General features: G+C 39.8%; 2 protein-coding genes across 2 annotated transcripts in view; one reads left to right on the top strand and one right to left on the bottom strand.

Moving 5' to 3' along the window:
- dmgdh (dimethylglycine dehydrogenase) overlaps window positions 1-8,200 on the bottom strand; it is a 200,459-nt gene extending 192,259 nt beyond the window's left edge. Inside the window, exon 1 of the mRNA XM_076284921.1 lies at window positions 7,991-8,200. The gene's annotated coding sequence lies outside the window, so the exon portion shown is untranslated. The remainder of the gene's footprint in view (window positions 1-7,990) is intronic.
- bhmt (betaine-homocysteine methyltransferase) lies at window positions 339-20,824 on the top strand. Its single transcript, XM_076284924.1, has 8 exons — window positions 339-446; window positions 678-810; window positions 982-1,094; window positions 4,246-4,437; window positions 4,551-4,698; window positions 15,568-15,750; window positions 17,078-17,306; window positions 20,183-20,824. Exons 1-8 carry the CDS (start codon window positions 423-425, stop codon window positions 20,355-20,357), a joined length of 1,197 nt encoding a protein of 398 aa, XP_076141039.1. The 5' UTR covers window positions 339-422; the 3' UTR covers window positions 20,358-20,824.
- The last annotated feature ends 2,625 nt before the right edge of the window (window positions 20,825-23,449 follow it).

Below are 23,449 nucleotides of genomic sequence, written 5' to 3'. Positions count from 1 at the left end.
TGAATCGCCCTCTGGTCCAAAGGTGACAGTGAATCTGCGGACGTTTTGGTTAATTGAGCAAAGATAGACACATGGGTTGGAATAATAGGCCTCAAAGTAGTCCTAAATCACAGATAAACAAAGCTGTGCATGATTTGAAGAGCTAATAAATGGGAAAGAACTGGCGTCTAGCAGACTGAGCACAGTCTGGAATGCCTCGCCAATGCAAACGGACAAAAAAAAAAAAAAAAACGTTAAGCAACTCAAGGATCGTGAAGACCATAATCAGTCTTGAGAGGACTAACCATGCTATTGGAGTTGCAGTGACATCAGGAATACTACACCACACGCCCCTAAGCCAGAGTATAAAACTGCACATATCTTCTCAGCCTGGTCTCTCCACGTCAATACTTGAGAGGTTTCAAAAAAGAACTTCGTTGAAAATGGCACCAATCGGCGAGAAAAAGGTAGGCTAAACCATCTTCATGTGATTTTAGGCTTAAACGATTAAAACCTAAATATAAGGTATTCTGCATAACATAATGAAATTAAGTAGCCTAGGTCAAGCTTTCTGACAATGACCATGAGAGCCGCAAAATGTCAAGAAACGATTGAATGATGCGTTGGTGCACAATGTGGTCATATTTTCTATGTTGGCACATAGTGCAAGTTTAATAAAGTAACGTTTATTTATTAAGGGAGTTCTGGAACGACTCAGTGGAGGGGAAGTCGTAATTGGAGATGGTGGGTTCGTCTTTGCCCTGGAGAAAAGAGGTTATGTGAAGGCAGGGCCGTGGACTCCAGAGGCTGCTGCGGAGCATCCAGAAGCTGGTATGGGCACACGTGCTGCGCGTCTGCATGAAACCATTCGTTCACTAAAACAACTGTTGCATTTCTATACAATGAATAGGCCTACACACAGTTTCTGTGAATTAAGTCAAGCATCTGTTGCATTTGGTCTTGAATTTCGAAGAATTCTCATACACTTTTCTCGCATTATAGTGCGACAGCTGCACAGAGAATTCCTGAGGGCGGGATCAAATGTCATGCAGACATTTACATTCTATGCTAGTGATGATAAACTGGAGAACAGAGGAAACAAGTTAAGCTTCACAGTAAGTGAATTAAAATGAATTTGTTGTATTACTGAACCATTCTCCAGCTGTTTCCGTAACTGAAGAGGCAGCTAAAAGCACAGTCCATCTTTAGATGACCAGTCAGTTAGAGGTCAATAACAATAGATGGCCGCAAGGGCATTCTAGTTATTTTCAAAATACTGTGGCATTGTCTTGTGACATTAATCAGAAATGATAAAACCTGAGAGAACCCACAACAGAGCACAACAGAGGCAACAGAAGAGGTCATTATATAATATTGTATTTTTTTTACATCAGTCTTGGATGCACACAATTGTATTTTGTGACAAGCATTTGTTTTTCCATGTGAAGTGCAGCAGTTTGAAATGCATGCATCCTAGTATGGAACCTTATGGTGTAGGCTGTCATGACCTATGCTCTGGGATTAAATCAGATTCAACACCAAGTAATATCAATACCAAATGATGCACAAAATAATATAAAACCCCAATGAGATTTTTAGAACTTAGAATAGTAGAATTGTATTATTTGAACTCATTGGCAAAGTGAAACTAACTTCACCATGGTGTCAGTCAACGACAAGACAGTTATACGCAGTAAGTTACTTTCACTATTGACTGACAATGGGTTACCATCGAAAACATAGGCTGGAAAAAGCAACACTTACCCTAATATTTTTCGAATGACTGAATAAAACAACATTTATCCTACAGAGGAGTTGCTTATATCTCGTGATAGTGCGCCTTCAGCTGTGCCTAATCACTTTTAACCGTCATTACCAATTTCCAAATGCATTGTGAGATGTATTTCGTAATATCTTTATTCTAATTATGTTTCCCATTGTAGCCTAATCATGTAATTTCTAATGTTTTGCATGGATGTGCACTGGTGTGCGTTCATGGAGGATAGAAGGTTGGTGCGTTGTGCACCCACCAATATGACTGTTGACAATGCGCTCTTAAAATAACATATAAACAACTCGCCATAGACTTCTGACCAGGTTTCTCTTGGTCAGTGGCGTAATGCGTTGTAGGTGGTGTACAATATCGATTTTTAGACAATGCGCTAGGCCACTCCCTAGGTTGTTAATTGCCACACCTCTGGGTGCATTGTTTAAAAAGTAAACATGCAAAATAAGACAATGAACTTTGCACCGGGTGGAAAATGAGTTTTACGCCATGCGCCAGGGTGGAAAATAGGGCCCAAAATGTGCAAACTGAGGTAATTAATTCGCCTTATTCACCCGATGGCCAGAACGAGGCTATAGGGTACACTTGCCATCCCACCTCAGTCTAGCAGATGGTGGTAATGAACTCCGTTTGCAAACTGCCAAAAAAAATCACTGAAGAAGAAGGTTACCAGAGCCCGTTTACGGAGAGCCGGTTCACTCCCTATTAACTCCATTGTACCTGCAATCTGTTGCAGTTCCGCTAGGAGCGATCACGAATAAGTGCAAAAAGTGGGGGTCTATGGAGCTAGACGGCTAAATTTGACTCTCACCTGATTGTCGTTGAAAAATCGAAGATTTGATTGTAGTTTCTGCAAGCTCAATATGGATTATAGGTCAAAAGTTGAATGAATGATTACTTCCGTCCTTTCGATTTCTTACAAGTTGGGTCTGTGTTGCCCACAACACACTAGCTTTCTGCTAATGAATTACGTCATTGACACGTTTGAAAGGCTTTTTAGAACGAATTAGTGACTCAAAAAATCTAATATTCAGCAGTGTGTATTTTCTTTGCCCCCTCTTTCGAGTGCAACATTCAAATTTCTAGACAAAAAATGATATCCCGAGAAAAGGGCTATAGCTCTATACACCTCCATTCATTCTGCAATTATTCGTGAGCGCCCTCACGTGGAACCAGAACAGGAACTGCAACCAGTTCAGAAACAGGAAGTTTCCCGAGATTGGAGTTTCTCCCCTTATTAGACATTCTGTGAGGTTACTCTGCCAGGAGAGGGAGTTAAGTTATTTAGAGATGAGTGACCGTCGCAGGAAGTGTGTCACAATAAAGGGACACCACACCCTCTTGTAACTGCTGCAGGCTCTGAAAATGAGTTAGAAAATAAGGCAATAAGGAGTTTCACATGCTGCTTCCTTATGTTGAACAAATCCCTCTTGTATGTGATTTCTGCAACAGTGGTACTGCCTGCTTGTTGAATTTTTGCTGTAGTGTAAACCAATGTCACACAGTAGCCTGAATAGGAAGGGCTTTTAAACCATAGCCATACACCAAAATTCCGAGTGATATTTGCTGTGAGTCCCTATGCATGAGTCACGTCTTTTCAAGCTCCTCCCAGCTGACTCTGGCAGATCACGTGGACAGTCAGGTGCAATCGATTATTTAATAAATAAATGTGAATTACAAATAATAATAAAAAGCTTCTACCTAATGTGACTATTTTTTCCATAAACTGTAAAAGAAAACAAGTTTTTCCCACTTTATTCTCGATAAAGAATAAAGTAAATCTTGTACTTACTTCCGGAATTGACGTCACTTCCTGGACTCGTCTGACGGTCTTTGAATGACTTAACCTCTACTGGTCTGCCAGGCCAGCTAACCCTTCTTCTTTCTCTGTGAGCTTTTTTTTTTAGCAGTTTGCAAACGGAGTGCATTACCACCATCTGCTCGACTGAGGTGTGATGGCAAGTGTACCCTGTACCCAAGTTGCATGGCGACTCGCCACGTTTATAAGTTTGTTTACCATCAAATTGGCTTTGTAAAGGTGAACGTCTTGCATAGTGTACTTTTAATATTTTTGGAAACTTATGACTTGATGTTTGTAGGCAACGTGTTCCTCAAAGATTCGTATTTGAAAGGGATTAAAAATGGATTGCTAATGAATTCATATCAGAGCCTTAAAAAGGTGGGAGACAAATCAATAATGGGAAAATGAAATAAGTTGAGAGCCTAAGGTACATATTACAATGTACTTTTAAGAAGGTTTCAGGAAACCTTCTTCAAGGAGCTTTTGTATGAGTTATGAATGGTGTGTATGCTGTTAATTAGCCCATAAACAGCTGGATTATCTCAGCTAAAGTTTGACAAATGTCGTATTTTCCTTCTTTCAATTTTCACACAGTATAGCATGTCAGAAGTAACTGATAGGCCTCTGACTAGTTCAGTATTTGAAATATATGTATAGTTTGTCTCATGCATATTTTCAGGGTCAGCAAATTAATGAAGCAGCCTGTGACTTGGCCAGAGAGGTAGCCAACGAGGGTGATGCTTTGGTGGCTGGTGGTGTGTCTCAGACTCCCTCATACCTAAGTTGCAAGAGTGAGGATGAAGTGAAGGCCATTTTCAAGAAGCAGCTTGATGTCTTCATCAAGAAAGATGTGGACTTCCTGATTGCAGAGGTAAGTTTAAATTGTCATTAATTGCTTATGACAAAGGTTTTGTGTACTCTGAGAGAGTTTGTTTTGAGAAAGGCATTGCTCTATCATTATCCTTATTTTTTATCTTTCCATAGTATTTTGAGCATGTTGAAGAGGCTGTATGGGCAGTTCAGGTACTTAAGGCCACTGGAAAACCCGTTGCTGCCAATCTGTGCATTGGGCCAGAGGGAGACATGCATGGAGTCAGCCCAGCAGAATGTGCTGTCCAACTGGTGAGGGCAGGTAGGTCCTTTCCATGAAATACATATTAGCCCAGATGATCACTGTACTGATATGTAAATGATAAGTGCTACTGAGAAGTGCCAAAGGGAGATGTTTTCTAGAAGTTATTTACCACTACTGAAGCATGGGTCAGATGTTGATTCAAAATTACACTTTACACAATTAAAAGATTAAGTGACTTGAAATTACATTATAGGTGAATTACTTAGGGATGGCAGGCATTTCATTTAAAACTATCGATGGCAGTTAAATGCAATTTAATTTGAATTTAAATTTGATATACAGTATGTTCACTTCAATAAATTGAAATGAATTTAATTCAATTTATTGATGTAGCCGAAGCTCATTGTTCTCATTAAGTCGGTTAGGGCTTTTTATCTGTTTTGGTGCCGTATCTCCTCCTGATTTGGTCGTATGGATAATTTAACGACGGCAACAAGTTTACCATGATGCAGTGCAGTGGTCTTGTTTTATATTTTACAATATAGTCTCCTTCTGCAACATGCATTGTGAATGTAGAGGAAGACCTCTGATTAACATGAAAAATAACATATGTAGCTTGAACCTATTCCAGTATAAGCACAACTATGTTAAATAAATATATTTCCATCATGTTATATAAATATATTTCCATGTATTTATCAATATATTTCAAAATACGAGTAAATATTCAATATTGGCCACTTTCTTATATTTTCTACATACATACGTTCTGGGAATGTCCTCTAAAGGTATTGTGTTGTGTAGCCTTCAGGGAACGTTCCCGGAACCTCCCCTTACAGCTGTTTTCGCAACCTTTTGGAAACGTTCCCTGATGGTTATATTAATGATACATTTTTTATCCTTTAACTGACATTCCCAGAACATTCTCTAAAGCAGTGTTTCCCAAACTTTTTTTCTGGCGACCCACTTTTTAAAAATGACAGACCATCGCGACCCATTTCACTTCAAATCTACCCTGCAACCACCAACATTGTTTTAGGTCACAGGTTCTCCAACTTTTCTATGCCTCCCCCAACCATACATTGCTATAGGATCTAAATAGATAGATCCTGCTTTGAACACGGTAGTGTTGCATTTTGAGCACCATCAGCGTGAAAAGTTGGAAATGACTACTGAAAAGATACGTTTTAATGCGCAACCGAGTTTGGGGAAATTCTTGCATGTTGCGCATTCGTCAGCATAGTAAAGCTGTTTCTGTATTTCTAAAAAAACATGTTGTAGGCTACGTTGCGTTGCAGACAAATGGGTCCATAACACCGTGGACGTCATTTCCGATGTAAACAGCAAATAACTCAAGTCGTTATATTGTATTGTTGTATTATATTATATAGTCGTTATATCAGAACAAGAGGCTTTTGGGCAATAGCCGGAATAATGCGGATAATTTGGAGTTCGCGAGATAGAAAACGAGAGAAATAGTGTTTAAAATGTCTATTTAAATTGTAGCCTAATATAATGCACTGTTGTGCATTTTAAATCAGAAATAAGAATGTGAGGAGGTTGCTATTAACTTTAAAGATTGCCTCTACAATCGAAACTATCTGCATGCAATTGAATATCCTTATCCGGTCTATGGATGTCTGCTTTAGTTGACAGCACGGTCACTAGATTTTAATCGGTTGAGGAACTGTATCTGTTAATGTTCGTGCAAATAGGCGGATTCATGTCCCTTGCAGTTTGCAACTGCGAGGTACAGGTCATGGCAGGTGCCCCACAGAACGGTTTCATTTTGAGAGGTAGATATCCATGCTCTGGCTTCCCCTCTGCGATGCGTTCGTCCCCCAGTTTCATGCGCCAGTTTCATGAGCTTTTATGACAAAACCGCAACTGTGGTAGTTAACAAACTACATCCTAATAGAAAACTGTTCACTTTCCTGGTATCAAATGACATATGGTATCAGTTAGACCTATAACACAACATAAATTGTGCTGGGCTGGCGACCCAAATAAATTCTCCTGCGACCCACCCGTGGTTCGCGACCCAGACTTTGGGAAACACTGCTCTAAAGGTATAGTTTTGTGCAACTGTAAGGGAACCTTTTGGGGACGTTCTCTGATGGTTATATTAATGATACATTTTTTATCCTTTAACTGACATTCCCAGAACATTCTCCAAAGGTATAGTTTTGTGCAACTGTAAGGGAACCTTTTGGGGACGTTCTCTGATGGTTATATTAAGGATACATTTTTTTATCCTTTAACTGACGTTCCCAAAACGTTCTCTAAAGGTATAGTTTTCTGCAACTGTCAGGGAACATTCCCTGATGGTTATATTATGGATACATTTTTTATCCTTTAACTGACGATTTTTCTCTGCTCGAGTTTTAACCCTTTGAGGTCCCGGACCTGTCAGACACTTTGAGGCAGTCTGATACACCTTCACATTTTTTTATATTTTATCTAACTAAAAACATCTATGCAAAAGTGACGCATATGGTTATATTCTGGAAAACCTCAACAATAATAATATGAGCAGTGTTTCCTACAGAATTGAATTCTATTTGTGGTGGTAGGTTTGCAGAATTAACTTGAATGCAAGTTTTTAACAAATTAGTGCAGTGTGGTTATGGTTCTAACCAGATTTAAGCACAATTTAGTACAACCAGGAAAATCATTGTGTGGTGGTCAATGTTGATATTGTAGTGGGCCAACACAAATAAGTCAATGTATAGGAAACACTGATGAGCGTAAAGTGAATGTAATAAAAATAGTTATATTAGTTATAATAGACATATTTGTACTCAACATAGGCTCTTAATTTATTTTCCTTATTGAGATAAGTAGAAACACTCTCACAAAAAGCAATGAACAAAAAAGAAATCCCTTCAGAGTCTGAACAGCAGACCTCACAAGTCTGAAAAATCATTTTGGTTCTCATTTTCAGAGCACCCAAACACATTGTGGGAATATACAAAGATTTTTATTCTATTTTTTTTCTATATAAAAACACCAATTTGATTTGTCTTATGCAAATCTTTCTTTTTTATTTTCTGAACATTTCCTGAACATGGGCAAAATGCACCATTGAGATCAATATGTTTTGTATAGAGTTACCACAGGTTACTCTATACAACCACAGGTGGCACTGTGGCTTGAATTTCCCCTGGGGATCAATAAAGTATCTATCTATCTATCTATCTATCTGTGGTAACTCTATATAAAACATATTTTATAAAGTCAATTGTAAAGTTGTAAAGTCAGTTGTAAAGTTGAGCATGCCCATATAGAGTAGGCTACCAGTCCAAGGAATCTGTAGAATTCAGCAACTCCAACATCCACCCATCTGTACCTTGCACCTGTAGCGATGCTGCTGGCAGCTAGCTTGTTGGTGTTGCGGCAGAGGGTTTCCACAGCATCCTCTGAAACAAACAGCTTGAATAGAGGAGTGAGGTTGTCCTCTGCCCTCAGCTGCACACCAGGCTGCCTTGAAGGAAGAAACCACAGTTGTGGTGGAGTGATATCTGCTTCACTTTCTGTCTTCCATCTCTCTTCCTAGCTGGTGCAGGTGGGATGTTCTCCACATCACTGTAAAGTTGAAAAGAAAATATTTAGAAGTTGCTCTTTCATTATCTTTTTTAAAACATTGAATTCACCATTACAAGACAGGCATAATGCCACAAATCTGCATATCTTTCTAGCATCACCTGACGTAAATGTGTCATATAGAGTATCTATCATTCACACCTAATCTGTTACGATAATTTATACCTAATTATCAAAACAACTAGCCTGGCGGGGCCATCCTATATCATTGAGATGTATAGTCTGGCATCGAATCATTCACCTCGCTTAATCCAAGGGGCGGGCAGAGAATTGTCTTTCAAACTGCCTAGGCATGCAATAGGCCAGCGCTACGACCATATCCGTATCCGGTAGGCAAAACGGCAAACACATCCTTCTTAGAAAGGAATGACTTAAGTGCATTGTGTTGCTCAACTTTCAAAGAAAAGCACAAGTCCAACTCCTCCAAAGTTGACGCCAACGCCGATTCAAACAACCGCTCTTCGTTCGCCATAGCCACCTTCCTTGTTGTTCACCGTCACAGGACTGTCGTTATCCTGTTAAGCCCGCCTTAAGACTCTCTAACGAAATAGAGCGCTGTGATTGGAGAACATCCACGGTGTTAAGCCAATAGAAATTCCTATGGTTCGATACTAGACGTACAGGCTGAGCAAATTAATTTGCCGCCGCTAGGGTGCGTCTAGATTTCTAGGCTACAAAACAACAGTATCCTGATGCAATTTCTTTGGTTTATCTGTGTTTACTTCACCTGTAGCCTAAATGCCTGCATTTTACAAGCATATGGACACATTTATGCACGGACCATAATAAAGCTACTTTTGCAACAAACTATGGCTATGCATAGCATGCTGTCTGATTAGCCTACTGTAAACGCAACTCTGAGCATGTGATGGACTTCAGTAGGTTAGCTGATACAAGACGGTCGTATTTTTTTTGGATTTTTAATGCTTGGATTTTGTTAAAGTAAGCGAGAAATAGGTACTGTACATTCTAAAAAAGCCTTTATTGTAATCCCAAAACAGAAACATATCATTCGAATCTTTGAGGGACTGATTCTTCCTCAGTATTTGATCCCTTCTCCCATTATGATCATGCACGCTTAACTGGCTTTGGTGCATAATATAAGCAGAGGGGTATTCCACCAACCTCGCTAAAGACCAAACCTCACTTATTTCGATATTCTCGCTAATTTTAGTGAGAGTTCCGTTCCATTTGTGTGGTTTACGTGAATCCCAGCTTGGTAACTATGGGAATTTATGCCACAGAACTAGGGATCGACAGATATGGATTTTTTTAGTGCCGATACCGATTTTTTTCCATCAGCCTTAGCCGATGACCGATACAGGCTGCCGATTTTCTTGAGCCGATATTTGGAGCCGATACTGCTTTTATTTTGCTCCCTCAATTTACATCATACAAATGACACATAATTACACAAATGATGATAACAAATGTTATAAGTCTCAATTTAAAAAAGGAACATTTATTGAACTTGATGGGTGCACTGATATGGTTAACTGTGCAAAATGCTTTCATCAACACAGCCTTGATGATGCATTGCTTGCTGACCTATTATAAGACATAATTCAAGTCATCACAAAATGTCCTTTGTCAACACATTTAAATAATTTAAGAAAACAATAAGCCTGAAAAGTAGCTATTGAAATAAAGTGCTTGATTTGTCATTTTAGACTGCATGGTTTCAATTTTTCTATGTCTATATTTTTCTAAAAAAAGCTGCCAGATTTGTCAACCACAGAACATAAATCAGCAGTGGAAAATAACGTGGAAATAACGTGGTGTCAGATGTTTCTGTTCTAAACGGCATCAGCGTCAAAAAGGTATAAAAACGTATCTCTCAAAGTTTTAAAATCTCTCCTTCAGGTAGCGCAGCACTCTCATACCGCTGTGATGAGTGTGTCCCACTGAGTGAGACAGACCAGACGCACACACTTGTTTGGTAGCTGACGAACCACCATTGAACTGGATTGATAATGATAACGTTAGCAAACGTTAACACAAATTAATATTCAACTACACGTCTCTCATTATTAAAGCTCTGATATCACTGCAATGGCAACTCCGCCCCGCTCGAAGGGAGAGGGGGAGGGAGACGCACACACCACACGCGTCCAAAACTCAGCCAGGTGGTCGCTGAATAAAACTCCCACAAATATCTCGGAACAACGTCGGCATTACTTAATCATATGATTGACCAGTGTTCGTAACAGCTACCGCTAACCAGGGTCGGACTGGGAACAAAATTCGGCCCTGGCAATTTTCTCCTGGACCGGCCCACTACTGGACCGACGACACCCCCCCCCCCCCACCACCACCACACACACACACACACACACACACACACACACACACACACACAAGCCCAGCGATACCAAAATCCCCCCGATTCCCCCCCATAAATAACAAACACACAGTATCATGCTGTAGCAACACTTCATAAACTGAACCCAAACATTTAGATTTGGACATATAGGTTATTATAATCACAATAACACAGGGGTCCGGGGGTGTCTCTCCGGGATTTTTTTTTAAATTCTGGTTGCTAATCACACAATTTTAAAGTGATTTGAGAGGGACAGGATTCAGGGATAGGCTACTAAAGACAGGCTCATCTTCTGTCTGTCTCACTTCATGTTACCCCATGCATTAAACCACATGTCACTGCTTGACTAAATGAAAAATATAGGCTACTGAACATGCATGGAGATCGTCATAGTTGGCAGAAATTACGATTTGTGCCAACATGTTGTAGAAACACAACCACAGCCTTTAGGCCTATTTGGTGCAAATCTTCTCCTTTACTTTGGTTAGTTAGCGATTCACATTAACTGTAGGCTATCACCAAAAGTGTATACTAAATGTTTTTGCCCAAGTTTGTGTGCCGTCATCACATTTTGCAAAATTAGGCTACCTTCGTTACTAACCTACCAGTTGATAGCCTACTTTTTACGTGCATCGACTCGCGATTGATTGTGCATCTAATGTAACACTCAGTGGAGAGACTTCCACTTTCCAAGTTTCACTTTCACTGTCTTTGTGAGCTAAAAGGCTACTATATGGGAAATACTTTGAAGTTCCTTTTGAGTCCAAACATGAATAGGTTTTCTTTAACCTGTGCTACACTTTTCCACCAAGTTGTGCGAAAATTGTAACGTTAGGCTACCCGGAGTTTTTTTTATGTTGACAGACAAACCGCACTACAGTAGCCTACATGGTGCAGTAAATGGAAGCTCTTAGCGTGCAACTAACGTCTATAAAAACAATATATTTATGGAATAAAACTAGACACCTCTGATTGCTGTTTACGGTTAAACTGCGATGATGTGAACACCAGCCAGCGGAGGGCACTTGTATAGCCTAGGCCAGTGGTTTTCAAAGTGGGGGCCGGGGCCCCCTGGGGGGCCGCGAGGGGGTGCCAGGGGGGCCTCAGCAAGTTGGAAGGAAAAATAAAAGCAACAAATAAATACATTTGAAAAATGTAAAATATACCTATTACTATGAGGGTTGTTATACAATGCCATTATAATAATTTGTCACATTATCTGAACATTATATTTTCCATGATTATGACTGGGAATAATAGTAGAGTGATAACTCTCATATAGCAGAAACCCCCAAATGCCATTTTTACACACTGTATGCTCCATCGCGAAGTGCTTGTGGCTAAAATAATTATTAGGATTAGCTTAATGTATTTTTACATTTGCCGTAGTATTGTCGATGGGTTTAATAACACATCAAGGGGGTCCTGGCCAGAACCTAGTGGTATTTGGGGGGCCTTGTCATGGAAAAGTTTGGGAACCCCTGGCCTAGGCTACCATGCATGGACTCGTAGGCTATATTTCTCCACAAACCAAGCGGCTGCTTGTACAAATCCACTTGAGGGGTGGGGCAGGGGGGCGCGATCGTAACACACACTGAACCTGTCATGAAGAGGCCAAAATTATTGACCTGTCACCCCCCAATCCAAATGGATGCAACTGCATTTATAGGCTAGGCCTAGGTCTACATAACGGCCCGCAAATAGGCTAAATAACTTTTAAAAAAAAGAAAAATCCCGGAGGTCACCGGCCCACATGTGGACCGGCCCGGTTGTACAGATTACCAGTCCGAGCCTGCCGCTAACGCATGCATACGGATAGCCTAACTTAGCTATTTGCAGCTCCCTAAATACAATGGCAAGCCTGTTTTATAGAACAGGCATTCAGGGAGGGACACACACACACACACACACACACCACACGCGTCCAACACTCAGCCAGGTGGTCGCTGAATAAAACTCCCACAAATACCACGGAACAACGTTGGCATTAGGCTACTTAATCATATGGCCAGTGTAACAGCTACCGCATGAATATGGATAGCCTACAAAATAGCTATTTGCAGCTCCCTAAATACAATGGCAAGCAGTTTTATAAACGATCATTAAGCATTAAAAAAAGTAGCCTACCTATCTATCATTCGTGTTTTCCATTTGGACCCACAAACTCGCTTCCAACTTCAAAGTGTATGGCAATATTTCAGCTAAGTCAAACAGTTAAAAGATGCTTTGAAAGTTTAAAGTTTAGCAGCTACTGTTGTCTTGGAGAGCAGGCTTTCAGCACTGCACTTCAGCATTGCAGCGTCTCCAGCAACACAGAGCTGCCTGTGGACGCCTGTATGTAAATAATGCGGGGGAAAAAACTATCGGCGAATGCAGCGGCTTATCGGCCGATGCCGATACACGTAAAAAACGCAAATATCGGCCCACCCAGATAGCAAATAATTAAAAAAAAAAAATTAAGGCAATACTAGAGGATTTCTGTTCGATTTACAAGAAATCCTCTAGTATTGCCTTAATTTTACGACATATCCTCTTTTCGTCAATCTACTGTTTTGGTCTACTTTTCTACCTCGTGCACGAGCAGAGATGAAGCTGACCTAAGCCTTGCAGGGTTTCCCGCAGAATATTTGTTAGTCAAGGTAGGGTGGGGTTTGCCGTCGGGGAGGCGGGATTGTTTGTGCCATAGACTAAAGACTCTGTACCACATTTAACAATTTATAAAATTATGTAGAACAATTATTCATCAAAATAACAGTTCCAAAATATACAACACTATACAAATAATAGTGAATCAATGTGTGCCGTTTTAACAAACACTATACAAACTATACAACACTGAAGTGCAAAAGAAAGTGGAAAACAACAAGGGCCCTTTGGTAGGCCCTAATTGCACTCTTTTACAAGTGCGGACCATTTTCATGCAGGCTGTCTGTTGCCCTGCAGCCTGTTCCACAAGTCTGTTTTGATCTATACACGGAGAGTGAATGAAGTTTAGATTATTTTATACTTTTGTGTAAGATTTACAATTTTGATTAGATTGTTTGGCGAATGATAGCGCGATGACATTCAACCATCAGATGCTGCTGTTCGGACGCATCACCCGATTCGGAGGCATATCCTATCCGTAAATCCTCAAATTATGGCAGGGATGATAATTGCCAGTAGCCTATCAGTCCATGAGCAATAAAATACATTGTTTCGATTTAACTCAATGAAATTAAAGAGCTCTTCTTAATATTTTATATTTTATTGGTTGGTTTAATACTGTTGCCAATGAAAAGTCGTTGTCCTAATGGGTCTCAACAGGTCGCTCTCAAGCTACCAGCCTTCTGAGCTTGCCTTATATTTAAACACAATTGTTGCCGCGAGGCATTCCAGCCTACGAATTTAATAAAAAAAATAATAAAACAGTAGGCTAAATCGTGCATAATTTAAAAAAATAACTAAATTTAGGCTACCGTAGGCATAGGCTAGGCCTACTTGGGCAATAAGGTTTCCATTACAGCACATTACGTTCAACGAATGAATAAGCGACTGCCTGTCTCGCAATAAACACAGTGGGTGGAAATCCCGACACTCTTTCAACTACATGAAAGGTAATAGTGAAAATTCAAATACCCCCCAGATTTCAGTGCCTATCAGTCCTAACATTTAGCAATATAATCAAACAGTCCAAAAGTAAATTAAATCTCAAACCAAACCGAAAATCGTATGCTTTTGATAGCCTACCGCTGGTATGCCGCTCCAAACGAAACGCATGCCTCACAATAAAACATAGAAATAAAGGCCTGCCTCGATTAAGCCTGCCCTAAATAAAGCCCTGTGCTTTGTGCAGCCTAAGTAAATAATATAACCCGGCCATAATTTGAGGATTTTTACGGCATTTAAAGATTGTAAAAACTTCCAGTTCATGACACATTTTTTCTTATTATTTTGTATGCGTTCTGCAGAGAAGGGAGACTGGCGTTGGTCACAGTTTGAAATGAAAGGGAGAAAACAGTAGGCCAAGATTAACACGATGGACATCGCTCATATAGGCCTACCTATGTATATATTAATATATACAGTATATATATATATATTTATTATTTTTTTTTTTTCTTTTTGACGACGCAGGCTAGTTAAGGCGGCAGCCGTGTGTTGCTAAGGCAAAGTGCTGCGGGGAAACCCTGCCTTGCTTGAATAAACGAGGCCAAGATGCCGCAAACTTTAGTTAATAGAACGGCTTCAGCCCCAAGTGAAAGTCTACGCTAGTTCAAGCCAGGCTATTTCTCTTAAGCGCCACCTTCATTAGCGTGGTTGATTGAATACCCCTCTGGTCTTGAAGTGAGTAGTGTTCAGTTTATTGGCAGATTGTATCCTTAACACACACAAGACTATATAAACTTTTTTTGTTTTGTTTTCTTACACAATTGCACATGGACTGTACACACACTGGGCTTTTTATTCTCTCTTGCAATTTATTGAAATATTTCTTGATCTTTCTTCACACAGAAAAAGCTGAACACCAAACAAAATTTCACTACATGCTTTACATTAGTATTGCTATGTATGTGACAAATAAACCTCCTTGTATCCTTGTAGATAGCATCGTTCATTTGTTGCATATCACCACCTACTAAGTGTAGAGTGTTGTGAATTGAGTAGTACTATTGGCTGCAAGGTAATTCATTATTCATGAGGATATCCAGAAAACCACAAGGGGGCGCTTAATCTGCAAAACTGACCGTTTTATTCTCCAGCCTAAATATAGTACTGGGCTTGTGAAATAACATCTGACATTTTTTCCCCATTTAAAAAAAAATTATTTTACCTTGTGCGTTTTATGTTTTCTTTTTTATTGCGATCTTTACCTTTTAAACTATTCTTTGACTATTTACCTTCTTTAATTTTATTTGCTATTACTGTTTGCTTTTGTTTATGTAAAACACATTGAATGACCTCTGTGTATGAAATGTGCTATATAAATAAACTTGACTTGACTTTTTACTTTTTTGAAGGTGCTGATATTATTGGAGTCAACTGTCACTTTGATCCCATGACCTGCGTAAAGACAGTAAAGATGATGAAAGAGGGCGTTGAGAAAGCAGGGCTTAAGAGTCACTACATGGTGCAGCCATTGGCTTACCACACCCCTGACTGCAACTGTCAAGGATTCATTGATTTGCCTGAATTTCCCTTTGGTAAGAGTTAACATGATATGAGGAAAATCTGTGATATGCAATAGCATTGTTCAATTTTGCTAGGGATGATATGACTGGTGATATATGACTGGTGGAGAAAAATGTCCATACCAGTATAAAGGTAAAGTAGGCAGGCATAAAGCAGTGTAAATTAACATGTTGTAAGACCTTAAAGTTTGCTCTAAGTAAAGTGAGGCATGTTTTGCTTATGTTTTGCAATGTAACAGCATTCTGCAGCATTCGTTGTGGTGGAATAAACACTCAAAATCATCAAACAAAATGGTGATGTTAGGGGTGGTGCTAAAAAGCTACATTTAATACACCATATACATTTCATTAGAACATTTAGTTAGGCCTAGCTAGCTTACATCACTTCAATCATACATTGTCAAAGGACGTACCACCTAAACGTCAAATGACAAACATTTTTGGACATCTTTATGACATGAGTTGCTCTCCCTCGACCAGTTTTGGTTTAGTTTTGGTTCAATCAATTTATTGCTTGCATGTTGTCTTGTTAAATGTGATGACCCAAGAACCACACAAAGGGCTCGGAAAACGAGCAAAGTTTAAGGGTTGTCCAGTCCACATTCGCTAATTAAACGGCGTGATTTTGTGATCAGAGGCTGGGCACATTGTTCAAAAGGGTTGTTCTTAGTGTTAATTTTGTCACCTATTTTTAATTTAATCTTAGTCTTGTGACAATATGTCCTTTTTAGTCTTTGTCATATTCAAATATCATTTTTGTTGGTCAAGTTTCAGTCAACTAAAAGTCTCGTCATTTTAGTCTAGTTTTAGTCAAAAGAAAACTAAAGGTATCTTAGTCAAGTTTTAGTCAAAACATTTTAGTCTTTTTTTAAATAACAAATTATTTCTGATTACCATTTCAGTCAAATAATGTTTCACACATCTCAATTTTCCAACAATATTGTGTGTCCACAGGGCTACTCGTCTGTTATAATTTTTTTGTCAGTATGTTTACATGCACAGGTAAGTCGAGCTACAGTTATAGCTCGACTGGGATTTGACCATAGACAGTAAAAGATTTACACACCTTATGTCATTATTTGACACACCCCTGGGTGCAAGGTTTAATAACAGTGGAGCGCATGGTGAAAAATTCATCACTTAATTGGGTGTAAGATCAAAACAAGCTTTGCGTTGAGCTTTGTGCCGGGTGTATGCTAGGGCTCAAAGTGTTAAAAATAAGCAAGAATCCGGAGAGTAATGTAATGTATGTTTAATTAATCTGCTGACAACTTTAAACAGACTTGTCTTCCTTTACTTATCTGACCTGTTTCCCATTTTTTACTTTTATCTCTCTCAGCCCTAGAACCTAGGATTCTGACTCGGTGGGACATGCAGCTATATGCCAGGGAGGCTTATAAAGCAGGCATCCGGTACATTGGAGGCTGCTGTGGATTTGAGCCATATCACATTCGTGCCTTGGCTGAGGAGCTGGCACCCGAGAGGGGCCTCTTACCTGCTGCCTCTGAAAAACATGGCTTGTGGGCCACTGGCCTAGAGATGCACACTAAGCCGTGGGTTAGAGCCAGGTAAGTTTAATGCTACTCTGGGGTGCTATTCTAGAAAGGGTCGTTGGCTAACCTCCGTTGCAATCTTTGGAGTTAGAACCGTTTTTCTTGGATTTGGTTTTTCTAGAAAGGGTAGTTCCAACGATCAATCGCAAACATGGGGGGAAAGTTTGGTGGTTGGATCGACAGGTCCAGAGTAGTCGCTGAAGCATCGTTCATGGATATTTTGTGGTTGTCAACATTTTAATTTTTAGTTTGACTAAATTGATCCTCTATATTAATACCTGAACCTCCTCCAACGGAGTATTTCACTTATAACTAGGGTTGGGCACCGAAACACAGTTCTAATATGGCACCGGTGCCAACGCAAACGGTAGTAACTGTATCGAATAACAACGTCTCATTTCGGTGCTTAAATCGCGTTTTTTTTATTTTTATACGAGGCATCATCATCATGCGCCATCTCTAACGTCTTGCTCTGATAGCAACACATCCAGATACAGTTAGCTAACATAAACACTGGCTGGATGTATAAACTGAGGGGTGCACCACATAGGCGAGTGGACAGTGTTTGTGAGCCCAAGTAGCTTACTTTAAAGATATCACGAGCTCCTGTCAAAATCTAGCAGTGGGCCTAACTACACACAAGCAAAAGGCTATGAAACAACATCAACAGTATACTTTACACAATATCCTTGCTAATGCGCTAACTGGCATTTATTTGAAATGTTATCAGCAAAGTTGTAAGGTGAAAACTTTATTTCACGATGTGTTCTAAACCAGGGGTTCCCAAACTTTTCCACGACAAGGCCCCCCAAATACCACTAGGTTCTGGCCAAGGACCCCCGTGATGTGTTATTAAACCCATCGACAATACTACAGCAAATGTAAAAATACATTAAGCTAATCCTAATAATTATTTTAGCCGCAAGCACTTTGAGATGGAGCATACAGTGTGTAAAAATTACATTTGGGGCTTTCTGCTATATGAGAGCTATCATTCTACTATTATTCCCAGTCATTATCATGGAAAATATAATCCATAATCCAAATTATTATAATGGCATTGTATAACAACCCTCATAGTAATAGGTATATTTTACATTTTTCAATTGTATTTATTTGTTGCTTTTATTTTTCCTTCCAACTTGCTGAGGCCCCCCTGGCTCCCCCTCGCGGCCCCGGCTTTGAAAACCACTGTTCTAAACAACACAATGGCATGATATTAATCTTTCATGTGCATGAGGCCCATATAGCATCACAATGAATATGAAGATCATGTTAAAAGTTAGCTGGCAAAAACATAAATAGGTTACATACCTGATGTCACTGAGCTGTCAAAGAGGCTACGGAACCATCTGGTGTTAGCGCATAGCCATAGTTGCTGTTAACATGCCTACTACAAGCGCTGGGAATCTAAACACTTCAACACCGACATAATGTAGCCTAATATGTTCAAAACTATTGTGTGTTATGGGGGAAGACATGAAATTTCTTGAAGCATTTGGGAACACACTGAATTCACTGGAAAGTAGAGTCCCTGTTAGATTAGCTTGCTTGCAAATGCCATTGTCCATGAAAGTTCTGGAAGTTCTATGGCAAGCGGTTTTAACATACCTTTAACATACCTTATGGCAAACCGCCTACACTGGGTAAACTTGAAAGCAGAGCTTACCATTGTGTATGCATCCATGGCAAGCTGTTTTAACATTTAAATGTATTATGTGTAGGAGCAATGAGATATTGATAGTAAATTGAATATAACAGTTCAATTTCATGTTCAAATTTGTCTTATCTATAAAAAAGCAATTCATGCTTTAGACCATTTTAATTCAAAAACAAAGTACCGGTTCAGGCACCGTTTTGGCATCGGCACCGTTTTAAAAGTATCGATTTAGCACCGGTATCGGATAAAACACAAACGATACCCAACCCTACTTATAACGTTTCAAAATTTACCTTCATTCATCTTGAGTGCTAGCCTAGAAATCTAGACGCACCCTAGCGCCAGGGCTAGTCTAGCAACTCTCCGTTGGCTTGTGAGCTGGAAAAATTAAACTTCTATCAGGCCAGTCAAATCGTGTATAGAGACGTTAGGTGGGCTTAACATAATGATTGATGGCAGAGTTGCAACGGTTTGGCTTGAATTCCCTGCTACTTGAAAACAAAGAAGATGGATGTTGCTGTTTTTTTAAGTTGGCAAAAGTTTGAACTAGCCAACTAGCTCCGCTGGTGGGAAAACGCATGGGACTCATAGCACTGTCCTATTGCGTGCAGAGGGAACTTGAAAGACAATCGATTATCCCGCCTCTTGGACTGCGCACTGCCAACGGTGAGTGCCCAGACCCTACATTTTAATGTGGGTCTGGCTCGTCAGGCTACATGAGTGCAGGAGTAGAACGACGGAGGTTAGACACAACAGCGTCCACAACATCCACTCATTCACACCTGCACGTGAACAAGAGGCTGCAATTATGAAAATATTGGGACATTCTCAATAATTTCAATGTATGATATTACATATCTCTAGTATATATCTATAGTACATCTTACAGATGCTATAGTAAATGTGCAGGATTATTTTTTTTACCAACAACTATAGCCTTTCTGACATCATTAACAGTGGACTTTGTTTGGAACGAATAACAAACAACGCTTTTTAGACACAGGTGTTACAAGGTTGTTGTTTGAGCGGAAGTTCCATCATACCATGGTGGTTTAGCAACAATGCAACTTTTGTAGAAATGCACCCCTTGGCAGTAGCCATCCTTTCCACACAGGGTTTTGGCTAAGTAATTACATCAATAAATTCAAATAAAAGTTCAAATAAAATACAGAGCTGCCATAAAATTCAGTCAATTTTCAATTAGTGTTCATGTTACCTGTATCTATTTCAGGGCCCGTCGTGACTACTGGGAAAACCTTAAACCAGCCTCCGGGAGACCTAAATGCGCATCCTTGTCAACTCCAGACAGTTGGGGTGTAACCCAGGGCCATACTGAACTGATTCAACAGAAGGAAGCCACCACCCAGGACCAGCTTCGTCCCCTTTTTGAAAAGGCCAAGCACTAGTACGAATGACTAGGGAGGTGGAGACCAAAAACATCTATGTAATACTGCCTTTAGTTTTATTTACTGGAGATTCCTATGTTATTCTCACTTTCACTCCTACTTATTACCCAGTTTACAAAGATATTTCAAAGATCTTGGTATCAGGACCAGTTTTCAGTTTTCTACATTGTTTCATCTTCCCACTAAAAGAATTCCTGAGCAATACATAATACTCTAATGGTGCAAGTCAGCAGCATTTAGAGGCTGTAAAAACTGATAGTGGTACATTTAGACTGATAAGAAGAAAAATAAGATAAGGTGACCATATTGATTTAACACATTGATTTAAAGTAGTTCAAAATATATGTAGCAAGCTGCATTCCATGTTTCTTGAACACTCCAGGGTTATGATAGTGACATAGTGTTGACCACTGAAGTGGCAGTTTGGATTTTCTGAAGTTCAATAAAATTGCACATGATGCTCATAACTTCTGTGTTTTTTCTGTTTCTGTGGGGCTGCAATGTAGTGTACACTGTTTGATTCACTGCTCTAATGACAGCACTGCACTAACTACACTGCATGAAAAGTGGGATTTTCGTCCCCGTAAACGCCCGGAAATCTCCCTAATTTTCTGCAGTTAATTTACAGCCTGCGAACGTCACATTTGTCTGTGCCACATATTGTGGGTAACGAACTATGACGTATGTGGAGAGCGCCTGGCTTGAATTTCCTTATTCATTATTGATAAATAAATAGATACTTTATTGATGCCCAAGGGGAAATTCAAGATGAAACCACTACGTTTAAACAATAAGAATCAGAACCAGAATCAGCTTTATTGGCCAGGTTTGCGTAAACAAACAAGGAATTTGACTCCGGTTAATCTTTCACTCGTGATTGGTCACCCTGGGTCATTATGAATGAACCCCATGGGGTTCATTCGTAATATGTTCCTATGATATGCCATTATGTTGTAGCCTATTCACCCCTTGCAGACACGTGACTTAAGTCACGTGACGGCTCCATGCTGGACGGCAAAAAGATAGGAGACGGACGGCAAATTACATTATGTCATAACGATTATGATGAACTGAACACCATTACTATAACATCTTTGTAGTTCAATGTATTGCTGTTTGGGGTCTGATAGTCAAAGAAGATGCCAGTGGTGTTGTTAGATGAAATGGGTCATGATCGCAAATGTAAAGTTATTAAAACTGGTGGTAACAGCAAGGGGAGATAACGTTACGTTAGGCTACTGTAATTAACATTATGGTAAATGAACACCCATAAGTATTTCTGGACTAAAATATTGCAAAGCGATTTGGTTACTTTATTTGTCTTGCTTTTATCAGTTGTAACATAGTCAAAACGTTAAGAATGTCATATCAGAACATGAAATAATAACTTAGCTGCCACACTTAGAAGCTAGCTATTCTAGCTAACGTTTATCGTAGCTCATAGTGCTAGGGCTAATGTAACTCGTCAGTTTGTACGTTGCCCAGCGAATAAACTTACTTCTTACATGTCTTAAGTTAAAGAATTGAAAGAAATAGGAAATAAATTAAAAAACTTGAACGGTATTATCTGTTTATACATTCAGATCTTGCCAAAGACTTTGCCTAAGTGCTATCTGCCGTCCTGTTCAGAGTCTATGGTTGCTATAGCAACCGCTGCTGTGCTTCATACACTGAGGAGATAAGCATGCAATTGTGGTTGAAATACTCCCGAAACACAAAGAAAACAAACCAAAATATATCTATGCAAGAACATGGGATGTTGTTGTATTCCAAACAATAAGCCAACAGTCGTGGAAGGGCATTACTACGGTTTAATCTCACTATAATCTCCTAGCTGTGCGATATGTCCCATTACAACCCATTCATTTGATTCGTGTTCTTGCAGTCCACTAGGCTATTTTGCTGTGGCGCGAACAAAACGTGACGTCACTTGCAAGGGGTGAATATTCATGTCATTATTATCCTATGTAGGCTACTACTAACCTGACTCTCTCCAGATGAATTTCGTTTCGCCTAGCTCCACTCATCATGGAGGTATTATATATAACTGGAGAGAGTGACTAAGTCCCGCCCTCCATACAAATGAATGGTGGAGGCTAGGCTAGTAAATCCGGCCAAGTCAACGCCATCTTGAACACTGGGGTTCGGATCCAGCGCCAGTCGCCAAGTTACAAAGCTGGAAATGACGCATGGACCAACGTCGATTTTTATTGGATATTCTGTAAAAAGAGAGTCGTCCTCCAGTAAGAGGGTGGCGATAATGCACATAAAGTCCTTGCCTCATAACAAGAAGAAGAAAAAGTTGCTCGGGAACGCGCATGGAGTCCGAGTGGAGTCGCCCTGAAGCGCAACTTAATTTCATTGGATAACACAGCGGCTCTAACTAAGAGCGGTCTGCTTGCTGTCCTGCTGCAAATATGCATTCGAACTTGACGTGAAATATCCGTAGTCGAACTATAAATAAACTATTCGGTTTTTAGTGCCAAGTGTAGCGCATTTTTACAGTCTATGATTAGTTTGTTTTTTATTTTATTGTCTCATAGCGGGTGCTCTAAACATATTCTAGCGTTGGCCCATGACCAAATCAAGCCAATAATAGCCAGTAGCCACAATAATGACTGGAGCCAGAGCCCTCAATAGCCACCCTGTTTTGAAAATAATATTGAAGATATTCAATATTATTGAAGATAGTATTGAAGATAACGCACAGAACGGTCAGCCTGAGCGGACAATTACGTCCCCAACTCATCTAAAATGTGGTGTCTTTACTTTGAGTTGTACACCGCAGATGGTAAAGTAACGGTTAAAGAGAATGTTGTCTGCGGACTCAGCAAAAAAAAGTTTACTTACGCATCCACGACGTCCAATCTTCACGCTCACCTGTGGAGTTACCATCCAAATGAGGCAGCGGTGTCAGAGGCACAGTAGACGGCCAGAGCATCGCCAGTCGTCCAACATTGTATGATTGCATTTCCGTAAATCCTAAATTATGTCCAGGGTCTGCTATTTACTTAGGCTGCAAAGCACAGGTATTTATTTGAGGTAGGCTTATTCGAGGCAGACCTTTATTTCTTACATTGTACGTTATTGTG

Source organism: Alosa pseudoharengus, unplaced genomic scaffold (genome assembly GCF_046254945.1).
Source record: "Alosa pseudoharengus isolate Yale_2024_CS ecotype anadromous, Long Island Sound unplaced genomic scaffold, YU_APseudo_1.1 YU_APseudo_1.1_scf_14, whole genome shotgun sequence".
NCBI lineage: Eukaryota > Metazoa > Chordata > Actinopteri > Clupeiformes > Clupeidae > Alosa > Alosa pseudoharengus.
Note: the sequence above shows the minus strand (reverse complement) of the source record. Positions and strands in the feature narration are given on the sequence as shown.

What these genes read in the sequence shown, in the direction of transcription:
- bhmt (XM_076284924.1), top strand. Translation starts at nt 423, where the DNA reads ATGGCACCAATCGGCGAGAAAAAG. An exon ending in TGTCCAACTGGTGAGGGCAG is followed by an intron (nt 4,699 to 15,567) that starts GTAGGTCCTTTC and finishes ACTTTTTTGAAG; the next exon opens with GTGCTGATATTATTGGAGTC. An exon ending in AAGCCGTGGGTTAGAGCCAG is followed by an intron (nt 17,307 to 20,182) that starts GTAAGTTTAATG and finishes TATCTATTTCAG; the next exon opens with GGCCCGTCGTGACTACTGGG.